Source organism: Pimephales promelas, chromosome 1 (genome assembly GCF_988280905.1).
Source record: "Pimephales promelas chromosome 1, fPimPro1.hap1.1, whole genome shotgun sequence".
NCBI lineage: Eukaryota > Metazoa > Chordata > Actinopteri > Cypriniformes > Leuciscidae > Pimephales > Pimephales promelas.
In genome coordinates this window covers 42839269-42858404 of record NC_142769.1, presented here as the reverse complement: position 1 = coordinate 42858404, position 19136 = coordinate 42839269, and the positions used below count along the sequence as shown (strand labels likewise).

General features: G+C 36.4%; 1 protein-coding gene across 3 annotated transcripts in view; it reads right to left on the bottom strand.

Annotated features, from left to right (window-relative positions):
* Positions 1 to 19136, bottom strand: part of dagla (diacylglycerol lipase, alpha) — a 37080-nt gene that overhangs the window by 5980 nt on the left and 11964 nt on the right. For all 3 annotated transcript variants that reach the window (XM_039658602.2, XM_039658600.2, XM_039658601.2), the window contains exons 3-18: positions 18640 to 18851; positions 17137 to 17238; positions 13452 to 13590; positions 10078 to 10165; positions 9845 to 9979; positions 9659 to 9736; positions 9455 to 9579; positions 8318 to 8471; positions 8069 to 8152; positions 7279 to 7356; positions 7113 to 7193; positions 6316 to 6458; positions 4302 to 4370; positions 4152 to 4224; positions 2715 to 2923; positions 1902 to 2028 (exon numbers count right to left, since the gene is read on the bottom strand). In XM_039658602.2, coding sequence (XP_039514536.2) covers positions 1902 to 2028; positions 2715 to 2923; positions 4152 to 4224; positions 4302 to 4370; positions 6316 to 6458; positions 7113 to 7193; positions 7279 to 7356; positions 8069 to 8152; positions 8318 to 8471; positions 9455 to 9579; positions 9659 to 9736; positions 9845 to 9979; positions 10078 to 10165; positions 13452 to 13590; positions 17137 to 17238; positions 18640 to 18851 — 1897 coding nt within the window. The remainder of the gene's footprint in view (positions 1 to 1901; positions 2029 to 2714; positions 2924 to 4151; positions 4225 to 4301; positions 4371 to 6315; positions 6459 to 7112; positions 7194 to 7278; positions 7357 to 8068; positions 8153 to 8317; positions 8472 to 9454; positions 9580 to 9658; positions 9737 to 9844; positions 9980 to 10077; positions 10166 to 13451; positions 13591 to 17136; positions 17239 to 18639; positions 18852 to 19136) is intronic.

Sequence of the window (19136 nt, the reverse complement as noted above, 5' to 3'; positions counted from 1 at the left end):
AAACAAGACAGTGCGAAAGCCCAGCTAAAGAGCTACTACACCCTTAAAGGTTCAAAAAGATTTGTTTGTTTTTTGCAGCGATGCCATCAAAGAACTATTTTGTGTTCCCCAAAGAACCTTTCATGTAACAGTTCTTAAAAGAACCACTTTCTTTTTAGGGGCTGTTTACACAAAACCGTTTTTTAACTAAAATCGCTAAACTTTTTATGCGTTTTGGCCGTTCATCTACACGACAACAGCATTTTGGGTGCCTGAAAAAGCAAACTTTTGAAAATGGGTTTCAAAGTACAAGTTTTTGAAAATGGTCTCTGTGTAAACAACAAAAATCCAAATCTCTGAAAAGGATGATGTCATGCACATGCATATTACATGTTCAATCTATAGTGTTTCATCACCATGCCTGTCAGCAGAATACAGCGTTTTTAGGACCCGAATGGGGATCGTTTTGACATTTGTACGCGGACACATCGTTGTCGTGTAGAACTTAATAAGAAGAACCATTTTCCAATACAAAAAACCTTTTGGATAGGTTCCATGGATCATTAAGGCTCTTTTTCATGGAACCATTGATGGCAATAAAGAATCTTTATTTTTAAGAGTGTAGACTTGATGTGGTGATTTGAGGTTTCATTCCATTGTAGCAATTACGCACCCAAAGTTTAATATGGGTTAGGGATCTAACCGCCTGAGCAAGCACCACAAAGAAAAAGAAATAGCCATGCCAGAAATGCTTTTATGCACATGTAATTCCGATGACAGCAGTTTCAGGGGACAAATACAAATACAGACATTTAAGTACAGGAAAAAAAAACAGACAAAAGACACATTATGGCAAAGGTGTTGCACCAGACCTGCAACACATATACCTGAAGTCCACTGAAGCATTACAAAAGCATTATAAGCAGTTGATTCTTAAGCCAGCAGTCATAAACCCAAAAGCCATAACAATAACTATGGCAGCTCTGGGCACACCAGATCCTTTGGTCCTTATGCTATGCATTATGTTACAGGGCTGGGCAATATACACTACAGTTAAAAAGTTTAGGGTCAGTAAGATTTCTTTTTTCGAAAGAAAGTAATACATTTATTTTAGCAAGGATGCGTTAAATTGATCAAAGTCACAGAATGATTTCTGGCACAGAAGACTGGAGTAATGATGCTGAATTCAGCTTTGCCATCACATAATTGAATGACATTTGAAAATGCTTTTGATTTTATTGATATTTTATAAATAATAAACCTTTCACAGAGTTTTGAGTGATGTTAATCAAATTTAAGTTTTGAATCAAATGACAAATGGACAGTCAAATTCAAAGAAATCAATCAAACTTAATTTTTGTTACTGATGTTTAATCGTAAGCATTATTAAAGTATCCTTATGATCATAGGCGTAAGACAAGGAAGGATTGTGGAACTAGTCTAATAGGCTTTATGGAAACTTAATGGCCAATTAAAAAGTACACAATATTTATGATTGTGTATTTTTATAAATCACCAGCATAATCATTGCATATTGCAAATATTTAGAATATTGTCCAGCCCTAGTGGGACATTTAAGGTTGATCTTAATATTATTATTGCATTAATATATGTAAAGATTCTGGATCTGGTGATAAGGCCCGTTCACACCAAGGACTATATTAGTGTCCACAATTCATTCTGTTTATTCGAAGCGTGCGCTGCAGTTACATCGTCTGTAATTATCGTTACAGTTGTGGAGTAGATTCTGCTATTCTTTAGTCTCTATGTTTATCGTTATTGTCAAAGTTATCATCCTTGTTGTGAACCGACCTTTACTCAGATTTGCCCAGAATGGCATTTCATCCGCTTCCCAATCACCGACTTTGCATTTTAGACAAAAAAGCGTGCGCACAAATGCACATACACACAAACACACACACCTTGTTGAGGCCATCCATCACCACATGGGGCAAGTGTTCATTCAGCATGGCTGGAGAAATGATGACCTCATCAAAGGCCTTGTTATCCCCCCACAGAGCAGAGTAAGTGGGCTCTTCCTGACCACAACTACAGACAAGGAGAAAGAAAGATGGTAAGACAAATCTCATACTAAAAAATAACTGTACAGACACTTGCAAAACTTGGACTCAGACCGATGCAGGATGTGACGCATTCAGAGATCATTACTGAAATTGACATAGTATTCATTACCCAAACTTCATAGAGGCACAAAATAGAATTGAAAAATGTCAAAGAACATATGACCGATAAAGGAATAAACTACTCTACATTAGATTTAGTTTTTTATAAAACATCTTTGTAAACACTGCAAGGTGGCTGAAAGATTTGCCAGAAAAAAATAGGTTTTACAAATTGAGGAAATATAGATAATTTGATTGTGTCTAATATTTAAAAGATTCGAATTTGTTTTTTAAATAAATAATTTTATTCAGCAAGGACAGATGAAATTGATCAATAGTGAAATTAAAGACAGTAATAATGTTACAAAATATTTCTATTTTAAATAAAAATACTATTCCTTTGAATAGATTTCTATTAATCTATTATCAAATCAGCATTTTAGTATGATTTCTGAAGGATCATGTGACACTGAAGACTGGAGTAATGATGCTGAAAATTCAGCTTTGCATCACATGAATAAATTACATTTGTGATTATATTTATGTTTAAATCTGATGCTGTCAGATTGCCTTAATCCATTAATCCATTTAATTTACTTCCCACCCACTCACCACATCTCGGGCGGGTGGTTGTGCACCACATGAATGACCCGTCCCGGTGGGTACAGTGGCGTGGAAGCTGACAGGGCGATGCTCAGATCACTGGGGTGCAGCCACAGGCGAGAGTTAGAGGGGGTCACGCCCTGAGAAACAGGGGCTTCGTCATCCATCGGCAGCTCTGATTTAGGAATGCACTTTGTTCCCCCAGCAATGATCCGCCACTGATGGAAACAGAAAGAGAGAAACATACAGGCTCTGTTCCAAAACCTAGTGAGCTGCCTACGCAGACAGCATTTCAAATCAGCAGTTCCTGATCTGCTGAGAGCAGCCAACCACCAAAGTAGGCAGAGTGATTATGCTTATTTACAAGCCAACTGTGCTGGAGCTGCAGATGATCTGAGGTACATCACAATGCCAAAATTAATCAGAGGCTGTCAAAAAACAAGAGAGACATGAGACACGATTCATGACGCAAACAGCATTGATCTGACAATGAAGGTGTGCACACTTTTAATTCTTAAATGCATCATCTCAGCTGTATGTAAACGCAGGGTTACACTTTATCTTGACAACTAACTACAAGTACTCTAACTTTGCAACTACATGTCAACTAACTCTCATTAATTTGCAACTCTCATGAGAGTATTAGTAGACTGTTAGGGTTTGGGTTTGTAGAATAAGTTGACACACTTGCTACGTTACTTACCGTCAAGTAGAATATCTGTTAGGGTAGCATCAAAATAAAGTGTTAGCAGATATTAAGCAGACAGTCTGCTAAACATTGCAGACACCAGCTAAACATTGACCTGTCAACAAGTTAACTTGAAACTACTTTTCTGGACAAATTTATGCTAATTTCAACATTTACTAATATACATATACATATATATATTAGGGCTGTCAAACAATTAATCGTGATTAATCGCATCCAAAATAAAACTTTGTGTTTACATAATTTATGTGGGTGCACTGTGTATAATTATTTATATATATAAATACACACACACACACACGCTTAAATATATTTAAGAAATATTTTCATGTATATACTGTATATAGATTTATATATAATTTATATTATATATAAATATAAATATTTTATATATAAATAATATTTTTTTCTTAAATATACATACATGTGTGTATATATATATATATATATATATATATATATATATATATATATACAAAATAATTATAGACAATGCACCCATATATATTATGTAAATCGTGATTAATCGCATCCAAATTAAAAGTTTGTGTTTACATAACTTGTCAGAAGCGAGTCTTTTTTTTCTTTGTAGTATTGTTCAGTTTTGTTTCATTGGAATTTTATCACATCGACTGGAGTGGAATCAAAGTAGTCAGTAAACGGTTAATTTCAGCGATGCTGATGGTGGAACATCGAAACTACAGTACGTTATAACTCAGGAAATCAGCAAAGCTTACCTTTGGTTTATCACTCTTCTGTAAGACTTCAAGTAGGTGGCGACGGAAGCCCTCAAGCTGAGAGAGGCCAATCCTGAATGAACATAAAAGCATAAGGTAAACGTTCGTCTGCTTAGACTTACAAATACTGTATATACAACACTCATTTACCTGGGGACCAGATCTTTTCCCAACACGACTGAGGTGACGAACTCTTTCGAGTACTCCATTGCATCCTCACTGTGAATTAAACAGAAACAGAAGTTCTATAAATGTCAACATGAAAACTGTTCAAGTCTTGTTTTACTGCCATAATGTGACAAATATCACATTTCAATCAGATTTCTAACAATCGATTTAATGCTGACTTTCTATTTAAATTTATAAGGAATATGTTGTTCATCTTAGCGTTCCAATCTTTTCATGCAAAAAAAAAAATGGTGTAAAGTATATTTCAAGAATGGGGGGACCGAATTTCTCTAATCTGTAACTGACATCATGAACAGCATAAACATGAAAGAGTAGTTGTTGTGAGACACATTACCTATCAAATTAAACCAATAACTTTGTTTCAGAAAAAAGGTTTGGGGCGAATCTCAATTCAAATCATTTCCTTCCAAAAGATTAGTGCATTTGGTGAATTTGTGCACCATGTATGTGAGAACTGTAGTTTGAAGATCTCTTGAGAGTTTTTTTTTTTTTTTAGTATAAAGCTGAAAGTCACACTACCTTTGAAACATTTGATAAGATTTTATAAAAGTTTTTGAAGGAAGTCACTTTGCTCACCAAGGCAGCAATTATTTGATCAACAAGAAAGTTAAAGAGTAATATTGTGAAGTATTAATATAATTTAAAGTAACTGTTTTCTACTTGAGTATATTTAAAAAAAATGTCCTTTATTCCTGTGATGCAAAGCTGAATCATAACTCCAGTCTTCAGTGTCACATGACCTTCAGAAATCATTCTAATTTTCTGATTTGCTGCACAAGAAACATTTCTTATTATTATCCGTGTTTAAAAACAGTTGTGCCAAGTTTGTTTCAGGATTCTTTGATAATTAGAAAATTTAAAAACATTTATTTGAAACAGAAATCTTTTTTAACAGTATAAATGTCTTTAAAGGTCAACTGAAGTGCCTTGGAACGCGCAGCTTTGTATGATGCGTTGACGTAATTTCCATTGAAACAGGAAGCTAAGGCGGACATATTGAATGGCTCCTCCCCCTTTTCAAATAGCCAATAGCATTTAGTTCACCTCACAGACTGCAAGTGGTACTTGAAAGTGAATAGGTGCTCTGATGATACATTGGATTCAATAGTAGAGGTGTGAATAAATTCTAGCCATTTCATTTTTAACCAACATACAGTTGGAAAAGGGAATAAAACTTGAGGGTTGAGCAACCGAACAGACATCTCCAACCCATACTGCTCTGTGATGTGTCAATAGTCACTTTGGCCAGGTGGTATTTATAGAATAGGGGGCGGGACACTATAGATTCTGGAGAGCATTTGATTGGACAGAAGATGTGATGAAAAGCTTAAGTCCGCAGTGATGTCATAAAAATCTGTGATCCAGTGAGTTTTGAATGCTTATATCTCCTATTTTTTTTGGAACACACCAGCTTATTCAATAACCTTAAGGCTAACATATTCATACTAAAAGCTAAAAAAAAATATTTTGATCCATTTAATGCATTCATGCAGAATAAAAGCATTAGTTTCTGTCCAAAAAAAATTTATACATACCCCAAACGGAAATGTACATAAAAAATATTTTTAAGATTATTATTAATAATTAATTTATAATGCAATTCACTGACATTGGCGCTCTAAATCTCAGTCACACACTAGTTGAGACATCACAGATTTTTTTTTCACACATCATGTGACTGATCACAACACTACAATGATTTAAGAGAACACAAGAATATGAAAAATGCTTTGTCCAACTATGGCATCCAAAGAATACTTTTATAGTGTTTTTTTTTAAAACTCACTTATAATTCATACAAGTGGAAAGAGTCTGGGAAATAATGACAAAATGTACATTTTTGTGTGAACTAATCCTTCTCCTGTCATCGTGCCTGCTGAACACACTCTTTCTCTCAGAGGAGAACAGTTTTCAGCTTAATCTATTAGTGCAGCGCAAAACAGTAACAATGGGAAAACGGCAAGGTCACACTGACCTGAGTAGGCCGCCAGGAGGAGAGTAAGAATAGCACTGCAATGAAGGATACTCCGGCCGGAGGAGAAAGGACAAGATGGCGGCCGTTCCCGCACCCAGAGAGTGACCCACAATCACCAGCCCATAGTGCATCGTCCCTTTACCCTGAGACACATGGACACAGCAATCTTTTTGTGTCACAAGATATCATGCACAATGAAAATGTTTGCATGCAACAAGCAAATGTTGTCTGAAGATACTGGAGAGAATTAACTTTAACAGTCGTCACTCGTCACGTTACCATGCTCAGGCCATCTGTTTTAAAATCCATTTTAAGACCCCCACAATTAACAAACCCCCTCAATGTGCTTAGTTAAACAAGCACACATTCAATTACAAAACAGGAGAATTCCAAGTTCAACATATTCAAGACATTTTTATTCAATATATACATGTATTGAAGATGGTTTATGTACTGATATAGCAATACATACAAATTAGAGGTGGATTGCAATTAGATTGTGCTCATACAATAATAATGTGTTTAGGGAAAGGCAATAAACACATCATTGTGTGAGACTGTTAAAATCTATATACTGAGTGTGATAAATAATGGTGTTAGTCTGTTAGCCGCAAGATATTACATTGAATTAAGCACCAGGCACAATATAGACTTTTATTTTAAACAAGCCTGTGAAATATATATGTTCTTTCTACACCCAGAGAATACTTTTTGTGCGCAAAAAAAATTAAAAATAAAAATTAATTAATAAGATTAACCATATGCGTGTTTAAAATGTGACGAACGTTTATACTTACCAAATCCCTTCCAAAGGCTTGAGAGAGAATCATTTCTTGCTCTAGTTTCTTTTTTATGTATTCAGCAGAATAAACCATTCCCTAAATAATGGATTCACGAAAAGAAAGAATGAGTTTGGATTGATATCCGTCAATATTATGTATCCTGTGAGTGTTTGCGTAGAACCTTGTGTCCGAGCCACGTGCCGTGTTGCTCTTCTAGAGGCAAACGCTCAGAATCGCCTGTGAGATCTGTTAAAGCATCCTGAGAAAGAAAAACAAATTAAATGGTGAACCAGAGACTAACGTACAGCAAGCCAGCCACTATAGCAAAAAAGCATTTTGCAATTCTGACTGTTGAATGTTCACTCTATAGAATAGCCCACTTATTTTAATGGCTAATAAATAAATAAATGTACCTGAAATATCAAGTTATTCTATTATGTGAAAAAAAAAACAGACCACAGAGTGATACAAGAAACATGAAACTAGCAAATCTTTGCATGAAATCGATATAGATAGATCTATTAATGGGCTTCCAGACCATTAAATTATTATTGTTGCCCTTAAAATACTCTTGCGTGGGTAAAGTACTTTCTTATATCATAGTTAAAACACTCTGCTTAGAAACAGCCTATATCTGAATGTATATTCAGTTTTTATTTTAGTTATATTATAGTTTTATTAAAGTGCCTCATTAAGGTATTTTAAACATCTTGGATGCCCTTGAGGTAAGCTAAAACATATTAAAAGTGAACTATCCCTTTAATAACTTTTTTGCCAAGGCAATATTAGTTTTTCAACAAATATTTATATTTTATTTAAGCTTTATTTCAATTAACAGACATGTTTCTAATAGTTTTAGTTAACGATAATAACCCTGTTTTTAATTCTCTGAACACACACACAAGCACATGAGGTCCGGCTTCACTGTAAAATGAGAAAGAGCTGTTACAGTCCACGCGTGGTTGACTAACCTTAGGGGACAATGTCCCTCTGATGCTGATCACAACTTTTTTCTTTGCATGATCCACTGCTACAAAGAAGGGTGTCTCATAAACCTACAAATCACATCAAAAATATGGACAATAATTTGTCATACACAGCATCGCAACTAAAATATTTTAGTCAGGCAATGACTCACTGATGTGAACAGACATTCATTACACAAGATGACAGGATTTCAGGGGTCAGGGGAGTTAAAGAATTAGTGTAAGATGCCGTACTGCGTCATGGCAGGATGTGTAGACAATTTGGACTTCTTTAAGGTCTCGGTCCAGGAATTGCCTTCGAATGGCAAGAACGTTACAGCCACAGCAGTTATCCTCCTCAACGGTGACAGACTGAGAGAGACGAGAACTTGAAACTGAAGTATTACAGCTGACGAGAGAGAAGAAAGGAAGAGACACAAAAAGAGAAAAAATTAAAAGGCATTCAATTTCATTTGTTAACCATGAGAAAATGCAAAAAAGGTAGATAATTAATTATATATACAAAAACACACATATACATACATAATTGATAATAAATTACATAGATTTACAAACATACATTTGTATGTGTTCTTATTGATAATAAATTATACATTTATGTAGGCTACATAACAAATCAGTTATCAATACAAATACAAGAAATATAAAAAATAAAGATGTATATTTAATCAAAAATATATATATATATATATATTTGTTATTCTTCTATGACAATATATTTACTGTATAATATATAGGCCTAATTTATTCCTGTGATGCAAAGCTGAATTTTCAGCAGCATTACTCCAGTCATGATTAATCAGAAATCATTTATTTGAAATATTAATCTCCTGTAACATTATAAATGTCTTTACTGTCAACTGAATGCATCAGCTGAACAAAAGTATTAATTACTTTCTTTTTCACTTTTAAATATTTTGCTTTGCCATCAATGGAATAAATGACATTTTAAATAGAATATATATTTAAATAGAAAAAAATTCTTTCAAATTTTAAAAATATTTTACAATATTAATATTTTACTGTATTTTTGATCAATAAAGGCAGCCATAAGAATTGGTGAGCATAAGAGACTTCTCTCAATTTTTTTTTTTTTTAAATTCGTAATTATTCCTAACTTTTGACCGGGAGTATACCTGAAATTTTCTCCTCGGATTATGCCGTTGTTGATTTGATATTCTCAGTTAAATTCTGGAAGTCACTCACACTTGGTAGTTAGGAATAGGCTTAAACTTCAGATTGATCAGCATTACATATAGTGAAAAGGCAATTCTACCAAAACATGATGGTAGGAAGGAAAATATATGACTCTTATTCGCTCATCTCACTTCCTGCCGTCTATGTGGAACGTTCACATCCATTGTTACTTACGAGCATGTGCTGAGGAGTCTGCAGAGTCCACACCCTGGGTTTCTTAAAAGATATACGGGCCAGCCATACGCCGCCATGGCAAACAGCATGTAGTAACACACTTCCTTATACATGGCCATCTCAGACTATAAACAGAAGGAGAGCATCATTAATAAAAAACATACATCAACACAAACACACACCTTTACCATATTCTTGAAATACCGAGTTCTTGAGGTCCAAGTATTTAGTGTTGCGAGTTACAGGCATCCCGGACAGAAAGGCCAAAACATCATTGTTTGCCTACAAACGAACAGAAAAATATTTGATTTTATTGTATTTGGAAAGTGAGGAATATTCGTCCAGTCGAAAGTCCTGAAACTGATAAGGTAATGTCACGATTCTGCAAACCTGATCCAAGATGGCTGATCTCTTAGCTCGTTGTCTCTGTCGCAGGAGCACCAAGCCAGCGATGATGTCACTCGGCACGATGTCCAGATCCCGGAAAAACTCGGCAAACAAGCTGGCCACCTCAGAGTAAGCATCCTGAGAGAGAAAATGTTCTGCTGAGAATGGTGTGTGTATGTATGAGACGCTCTCACAGTAACTGGCATGATGAGTGTATTTGAGTGCTCGAGTCTTACAGATTGTGTATCTTTCGCTCTAGTGCAGCACATGAAGAATTTGAGCCTCCTGCTCCAGCTGCTGGCTTGACCCTCTTCTAGCCTGTGTCTGAAAGAGACAGATGCAACCCAACTGAGCAAACATCATGAGAAGATTTGGGAATTATAGGTTAATAGAGACTGGAATGACAATGACGCAAACACATATCCACAAATCTGTGCACATTTTGTGTTGCATACCCTGATAGGAACCAAACTAGTTTGCAGCCGACATAATGGCAATATAGATATACACAATACAAGTTAATGTTTACAAATGGGATGTGCACAATGTTGTTGAAATTAAACAAACACTTCATTTACACAACTATTTAAAGCATAAAATAAGCATACAATTCAGTTAATTTAGTATTATTTATGTATTATTATAGAACTACACACATTTATATGCTTTTATACATAGTTATTCATATTTTGAATTAGCTTTTATTTTTATATTTTCACTGTTCATTTTAATATTAGTGTCATATTTAATATAATTTCATATTTCCATTTAGCTTTATTTATTTTTATCTCAGTTTTAGTTTTATTTCGGCACACAACTTCAGCCTATTTAATTTAATTTAGTTGAAAAACAAAATTGTTTTTTTTTAAAGGAACACTCCGACTTTTGGGGACTTTAGCCTATTCACCTTACCCCCTAGAGTTAGATAAGTCCATACATACCTTTTTCATCTCCGTGCGTGCTATAAGTCTGTTTGACGCACCCACCGCTAGCCTAGCTTAGCACAAAGACTGGATGTGAATGGTTGCAGCTTTCATACTAATCCAAATGAGTGACAAAATAACGCAAACGTTTTCCTATTTACATGTTGTGATTTGTATAGTCACAGAATGTACAAATAACAAAGTCAAATGAGACACAGACATCTTTTAACCGTATAAAACCTGGGAACTATTCTCTGAAGGCGAAGCACTGCTACTTTGACGGAGTAATAACCGCGGCGCATCACCTGAGACACGCCGTGGTGAGGAGCGGAGAGTTCGCTCAGAGTTTGGGTAACAGAGTCAGCAATTTATAAATAGTAAAAGCGTAGTTTAGAGTCATGGGTTTTCGCTCTATTGTAAATCGCTGCGACAGGGGAGGTAATACCATGTTTCACAGAATTTCAACTAAAAACGCTGACTGGATGAAGAAATGGCTAACTTACTCTGGATATTTATCCAAACACACCTAAATAGATTATCAAGGGACATTATGTTTGCTCGGTACATTTCAATGGACGACTATTTTAAAAAAATGGAATTTGCCACACGGACCATAATGTGCTGAAGGATACGGCCATATCCCATCTATAGCACAGACAGGACAAGTGGATCACCTGCGGCTGAGGTAAGTGTACCGTTATGTTTTTAGATGACCTACTGTAACAGTGCCATTAGCCAGAGCTAATGTAACGTTAGTGACACTATTATATGATTAGGGTATGAATATGTTTTTATCTTGATGCGGTGCGGACGCGCTTGGAAAAAAAACGAGCGCGTTCACCGCGCTGAACTTGCACCCTGCGCGCGGCGCGCCTATAGTAGCCTAAATTTGAAATAACCATGGAAATAACGAACTTGAGCGTGCAAAAGTGTACGATAGGCTGTGAGTTCATTGTGCAAAAACAATTTGTGCTATTACTTTCCCCTTATTCTATCCTATAGTAATGCAATTATACTGTATATTATATATGGTTGAATACATTTGGTTCAGCTAATAAATTGCATTTAAAATATATTGATTCCTGTAATAATAATTATTTATTCATGTGATATTTATAAATCTGGGTGCGTTTTTGGTTGGAAATCAATGAAACATGGTCTCCCCTGTTTATTGTCACAGCTCATACAATAAAGCAAACACCCATGATAAACTATGCTTTTCTATCTAACGTTAGTAATTGCTGACTCCGTTACCCAAACACTGAGCGAACTCTCTGCTCCTAGTCACGGTGCGTCTCAGGTGATGGTTATCACTCTGCCCAAGTATCAGTGCTTCGCCTTCAGAATTATTTACACGGTTAAAAGATGTCTGTGTCTAATATGGCCTTGATATTTGCACACTCTGTGACTATACAAACCACAACATGTAAATAGGAAAACGTTTGCGTTATTTTGTCACTCATTTGGATTAGTATGAAAGCTGCAACCATTCACATCCAGTCTTTGTGCTAAGCTAGGCTAGCGGTGGGTGCGTCAAACAGACTTATAGCACGCACGGAGATGAAAAAGGTATGTATGGACTTATCTAACTCTGGGGGGTAAGGTGAATAGGCTAAAGTCCCAAAAAGTCGGAGTGTTCCTTTAAGTTTTAATTAGCAATAATAACACTTAAGCTGAGACCCCCCCCCCCCCCACTAAAACTTTATTTTAATCCTCCAATTCTATTCAATATCCTTTTCAATTATGTATTTGGTTTTATGCATTACATTGTTCTGATTATTATTTTTTATTGTTAGTTATTTAATTTTATTGTTTTGTTAGTCAAGCTAATAACTTTGTGGAATTTGAACTTGTGACACATGGGTTTGGCTTGTGACACAGGTTGCCAAGGGTTTATGCTTTATGGTTCTTGTGTCGTCACAGAAGAGAGGGGTGGGGTGAGCAGTTGCATTATCATTTAAAGAGACATGCACCGAAACGGACCGCTGTGAACAGACCTGTTTTTGAAGAGGTTAAGGGGTGTTGTTTTACACAACCATTGAGGAATTTTAACCAAAGTATGTTACAAACTTTACATGGAGTTCCTAAAGAATCATACCAACTTGTGGAAAATGGTCATCTGATAAAGATGATTAAAAGAACCATTTTTTTCATCGTTTGAAAAACATTTGAACAATCGGAATCCTTTTTTTCACTATAAAGAATCTTTTGTGCAATAGAAAGATTCCATGCATGTTAAAGGGGTGATGAACTGAGAAATCAAATTTGCCTACTTTAACACGGCTGGTTTAGCCCCGCCCACCGATTCGCGCATTACACGCATAGCTAAATAACATAGGCCTACCTTGTGATGACAAACCGGGTCGAGAGTGAAACTCAAATTATAATATGCAAAACTGTTATACACCCACAGCAGTGGGCGTTTACTTCCAAGTCTTCAGTGCGAGACGCCCATAAAAACCGAGCGTTTTTGAGCTGGACTCAAAACTAGGGTAGAAAATAGCCTATTACTTATTCATTTTGATGTTTTTGAATGTAAAAACCAAACGAACGTCAAAAGTTGACCTCAGACAACAATATAATTTTTTTTAAAAGCCAGTTCATGACCCCTTTAAAGGTTCTTCATGGAACCACTGATGCCAATAAAGAACCTAAGAGTGCAGCGAGGAAACAATAAAGCATTGTACCTGAGGGTGTATGTCGTGAGGTTACGCTGACGCCGGCGAGTTGCTTTCAGCTTCACAAAGGTCCGTCCGGTGGGGTCAAAGGTACACATCATGGTGAAACACACGCTGAAGATGACCAACCAGTTACAAACCACGATTCCTGTCAAAAATAAATAAAACGTTTTATTTAATATTTTACATGTGCTGTAGACATCTTCATTTGATGTTTTTTAGATTGAGTACAGAAGGAAGCTCTCCACTGTAAAGCAAACTAATTGTCCCTGTGTTCTTCCGTGTCTTGTATAGACAGATGATTGGCATGGAAGTGAAGTGTGCTATTATGGGATGGGGGTGGACAATGAGCAACACTGATTCATGGTCAGCACAGACATGTGAAAAGCTACACTAGGCGTATTGTTAGAAAGCGCGCGTTGAGATTCCAGGACATAAACGGCTATAAACGGCTATCAAATTTACAAGAATCTGCTGAGATTAACAAGGGGAGGTTTCATGAGATTTGAACATGCCTGGACTGCCTCATCACATGCCAATCTCTCTGTTTTAGATCTTGCTGCTGACCAGTGGCGCAAAAAGTGGGTATGCGCTATATGCGGCGCATAGGGGCGCAGCACAACGGGGGTGCGAAAGCGATGGTAAAAAAAAAAAAATTATATATATTGGCTATATTGTATTTCTATATGTAGCTGCCGTTGTGCGTTTCTAAATCATTTCTGCATTCCTTCAATGTTATATAAAATTTTAGAGGACTAACAGCCAGGCTAGAGTAGGCGCCCTCATGGAGAAGGGGGGCGGGTAATATCGCGAGCGGGCTGGGGCGCCGCTGAGCGAGCAGGTACAAGTAGTGAGTTGTCGTCGAAAAAGATGGATAAAACAAAATGCTGTGGGGCTAAAAATAGAAAAAGAAAGAGAGAAAAGGAGATGGCATGTCAATTGATGCGACAGCAGCTAAATAACTGCATGCATTGCTGAAAGCCAACAGGTAGGATTTAAAATGTGACATCCAGGCATGTAGGCTATCTATATCTCTGTGGCCATCGGGACTACCGGGAGATTCCCGCTGGGCCGACGTGCTTTTCAGCCAATTTCATCCTTTTTTAATTTATTTGTCTTAACGGCCCACAAAACTCATACATCGGCGGCCCATTTGTTTGTTTTTTGCTTAATTGGCGGCGCTGTGCTGGTGTAATGCATTGGTCAAAAAAAGTCAGCTTTAGTTTTTTTTTTTCTGACACACTGGCCCATGAAACATGTCATTATGCGCTTATATCTTTCAAGTATAGAAATGAGTGCAAAACTAATTATGAAAGTTTCCTTTATTTTTCTGTGTATTTGTTTTACAATAGCCTTTATGGCTATTACTATCATGGGATTAATATTATAACTATTATTATGTGGTAGTGTAATGTAGACAGACACTAAGTAAAAGAGGTTCAAATTTTTCTTTGTTTAAATTGCACCCTGAATATGGGTTGGAGCTTTTAATTTTGAACTCTCAAAGTGCACCAGACTGCTGAATTTAACATTACAGAACACAAAATTTTCTTACGGGGGAGCATGCCCCCGAACCCCCCTAGAGAAACAGAGGTCCATCTACCACAGTTTTACCAAAAATCCTGTGAGAAACACTGCTATTGCTGTTCCAATGGAGCTTATAGTTTTCTTAGGGGGGTTCATCAAGGTGGAGTAGGTATAGTTTAATTGTGTTAATAAACGACAATTTTGCACTTATTTTTTTCTGTTAGCTCTCATTTCTTACTACTCACTTATTACACACACTTACATTACATTTATTTTTCCTTTTTTGGGGGGGGGGGGGGGGGGCGCTAAAATTGTTGCTGCATACCCCTCTGAAACTGGGTAGTTGCGCCCCTGCTGCTGACAAATACATTTGCAATGAATAATCTTATCTTTTGCAACCATCCAAGTAAAAAGAGAGGAAAACGTTTATTTTTCAAGTATTTAAAGGTTGACTATGAAACCCTTCTTGTTCAAAATTAGCTAATCAATCCTTAAAATCAATCCTTCTTCCAAAACGTGTTTTTGTCTTACCCTGATTCACTACAAGTCTCTATATTTTTTTTAGGATGGGAATAATGGCTTTCACAGGAAATTGGATACGAATGTCACTCGCCTGTGCGCATCTCTTCATATCCGTAAAAAGACAAAATATGCTCCAGCTACTTTGACGTGTGTATGGTGTGTGAGTGGAATGGGTAAGTTGTCACAACGAGCGAGAAAGGTTGACATGGATCACACTAAATCTCGAACCTCGAATCACTCGATTTAAATAAACGCAGAACAAAGGAGAGTCTGCTGGCAAAACGAGAACGAGACAGCTCGGGAAAAAAAGAACTGAAGATCTGAAATGTTTTAAAAGCAAAAGAGATATACAGATAAATTGCCATATGTAGCTCTCTAACAGAGTTCATAGTAAAGCATTATTTATTGCGAAAGGTCATTATACCGCTGTCCTGCAATTTATTTTCAAGGAAGTGCCATGTCTATTAACAGGTAAAGCTACAGTAACATCTTCAGCTTCTTCAGCTTGAGGTCCTTTCCATCTAATAGCAGGAAGTAGTGAATGTTTTATGAGCAGTAGGATAATTTTAAAGCTACACTGTGTAACTCTTTTAGTTTATTCTTAGCTAAAAACACTTAGTTCTTTCAAAAATATATGTGCTCATTAATGTACATTTACTTTGTTCAAGTAATAAAGCATTCTCGTAAGTGTATAATATGCCATTGAAAACACATATGGGTAAGGGGTTCTAATGTCGGTCGCCATGTTGCCCCTCCATCTTGAAAGTACATTAGCCAAAGAGGGACATACCCGTTAATTCAAGCTTCGCCTTTCACGTTTACGTTTGAGTTAACACTCATGGACGAGGTCGAACAGGAAGCCATGTTAATCTTGGACTACATTGGCCACCGTAGGAGTTATAACGAAATCGGAATTGAGAGGAACAGAAACTAATATTCACTGGATGGTCATATACCTTTTCACCGCTGGATGGGGGTAAAAATCACACAGTGTAGCTTTAAGTTATATTTTAAGTAGGGCTGTGCAAAAATTAATTGCGATTAATCGCATCCAAAATAAAAGTCTGTGTTTACATAATATATTTGTGTGTGCTGTATATAATTATTTTGTATATATAAATTACACACACATGCATGTATATATTTAAGAAAATGTGTTATTCATATATGAAATATTTATATTTATATAATATGGATTATGTATTTATAAATATATACAGAATTTAAGCGCGAATAATTCTTAAATATATACATGCATGCATAGGTATTTATATATACAAAATAATTATATACAGCACACACAAATATATTATGTAAACACAGACTTTTATTTTGGATGCGATTAATCACAATTAACTTTTGCACAGCCCTAATTTTAAGTTATGAGCAGAAGCACAAACAAAACAATGTTCATCTGCAGAATGCATGCAGTTTTGTTTTTAACCACTAGAGTTACAGGGTGTAACTTTACATCTACTGGATTATCCAATAATAGGCATTACCACGCATTCAAATATAAACGAAGCAAAGGTTTCATTTCATTTACAGAAAATCGAACTATATTATATAATATTACAATAATATCAAATTACTCATAATGTCAAAATGTATCTACACCCTTACATTATTTGTATTCATGTCTTACCCAGGGCGAGGTTCTTGGCGGTGATGTCGGAGCAGGGCTGGTAGTACTGCACCAACCAGACGATGCCCACCACCGCATACACCAGCTCCACCAGAAGGATGGCTACAGAGAGAAGGAGCAATGAATAACAAGTGTTGATTTAAGGACTAATCACATTGAGTATGAGTTTCAATTTTCAGTACAATTTGATTTTACAATAAAACAAATAATTTTCAAACCTCTAATCCTTTACAGATAAACCATTTGTGTGTCAGAAAAGGGGTAAAAGTCCACAGTTACTGTATAAAACAGGATTTTATCCCTGAGCTCTTTGTATTGCATTCTGGGATTGCTTTCTCCACAAAGGATATATGCTGCCTTAAAGGGTTAGTTCACCCAAAAATGAAAATTCGTCAGTATTTACTCACCCTCATGTTGTTCCAACCCCGTAAGACCTTCGTTCATCTTCGGAACACAAATTAAGATATTTAAGATATTAAGATCGCTCCTGCATACTAGTCCATAGGCTTCTTGAGGGAATGACACTTGCTGGCATCTAAAAGTCATTAAAGACAACGTTAAAATAGTCCAAGTGACTACAGTGGCTCAATTTTAACTTTATCAAACGACGAGAATACTTCTTGTGCGCAAAAACAAAACAAAAATAACGACTTTATTTCAACTATTCACTTCCTTCTCCATGAGCCTGTAGTCAGTTAACGTAGTGTGATTGCGTAAAGCTACGTCACACGTAGGCTCACTATTGGCCGACGCTGGTCATGTGTGTGATGCGTGTGACGTACAATAACAGAAGCTTACGCTATTAAACTAGTAACCTGACTCGCGCAGAGGGAGAAATAAACGAATAGTTGAAATAAAGTCGTTATTTTTGTTTTTTTGCACACAAAAGTGTTCTCGTCGTTTGATAAACTTAAGATTGAGCCCCTGTAGTCACTTAGACTATTTTAACGATGTCTTTAATAACTTTGAGGACAGCAAGTCATTCCCTCAAGAAGCCTATGGACTAGTATGCAGGAGCGATCTTAATATCTTAAATTTCTTAATTTGTCTTCCGAAGCTGAACGAAGGTCTCACTGGGTTGGAACAACATGAGGGTGAGTAAATACTGACAGAATTTTTAATTTTTGGGTGAACTAACCCTTTAAAATGTGGAACAGCATTTGCTTCAGAAGCAATGAATGTTGAATTCAGAATGGTGCCTATGATGGTCTTCTCTGATGATGTGTTTACTGGCGTGAAGGCGGGACAACCTGTCACTCACATGAGATTGACCAATAGCAAACCACAACCACTCAATCAATTCCCCATGAACAAAATCAAGTCCAGCCATACATTTATTCTTGTTTGAGAAGCTGTTTCACTTGGATTTACGTCACAATAGGGAAGAAAGGATACTCACAACTTTCCATTTCATGCTGACATTTGAAATCCAGCGTACTGAAAGAACTAATGGAAGTTTTTTTTGTGGTATCCAGTCTTAGTGCAAGTGTGCAAGAGTCTTACCCAGCCGTATGTAGAGCACGTACTGCACTGCCTCTCTGGGTTGTGTGTACAGAATGCTGCCTCTCATGCTCAGCCACATGATGGCGCTCTCACAGATCAGACAGCTGACCAGGATGCCGAGGTAACCACGTCCGTGATCCACTAGTGTGACCGAGCATGACTGCTCTGAACTGTACGGCAGCCCAAAGAGAACAAAGGACAGAACCACCAGCCTGCCGAAAGAGCAATCACATCACATAAACATACAAATGATCCCACAGACCACAGATATTTATGGTATCATGTACATTAAAGGGATAGTTCACCCAAAAATGAAAATTCTGTCATCATTTATTCACCCGCACATTGTTCAAAACTTGAATGAAGATGTCGGTAACCAAACTGAATTCATGAACAATAAATACTATGAAAGTCAATGGGGCCCATCAACTGTTTTGTTAGCAAATACATTTTTGGGGGGTTAACTATTCCTTTAAAGTGATTTTTGAAATAAAGCT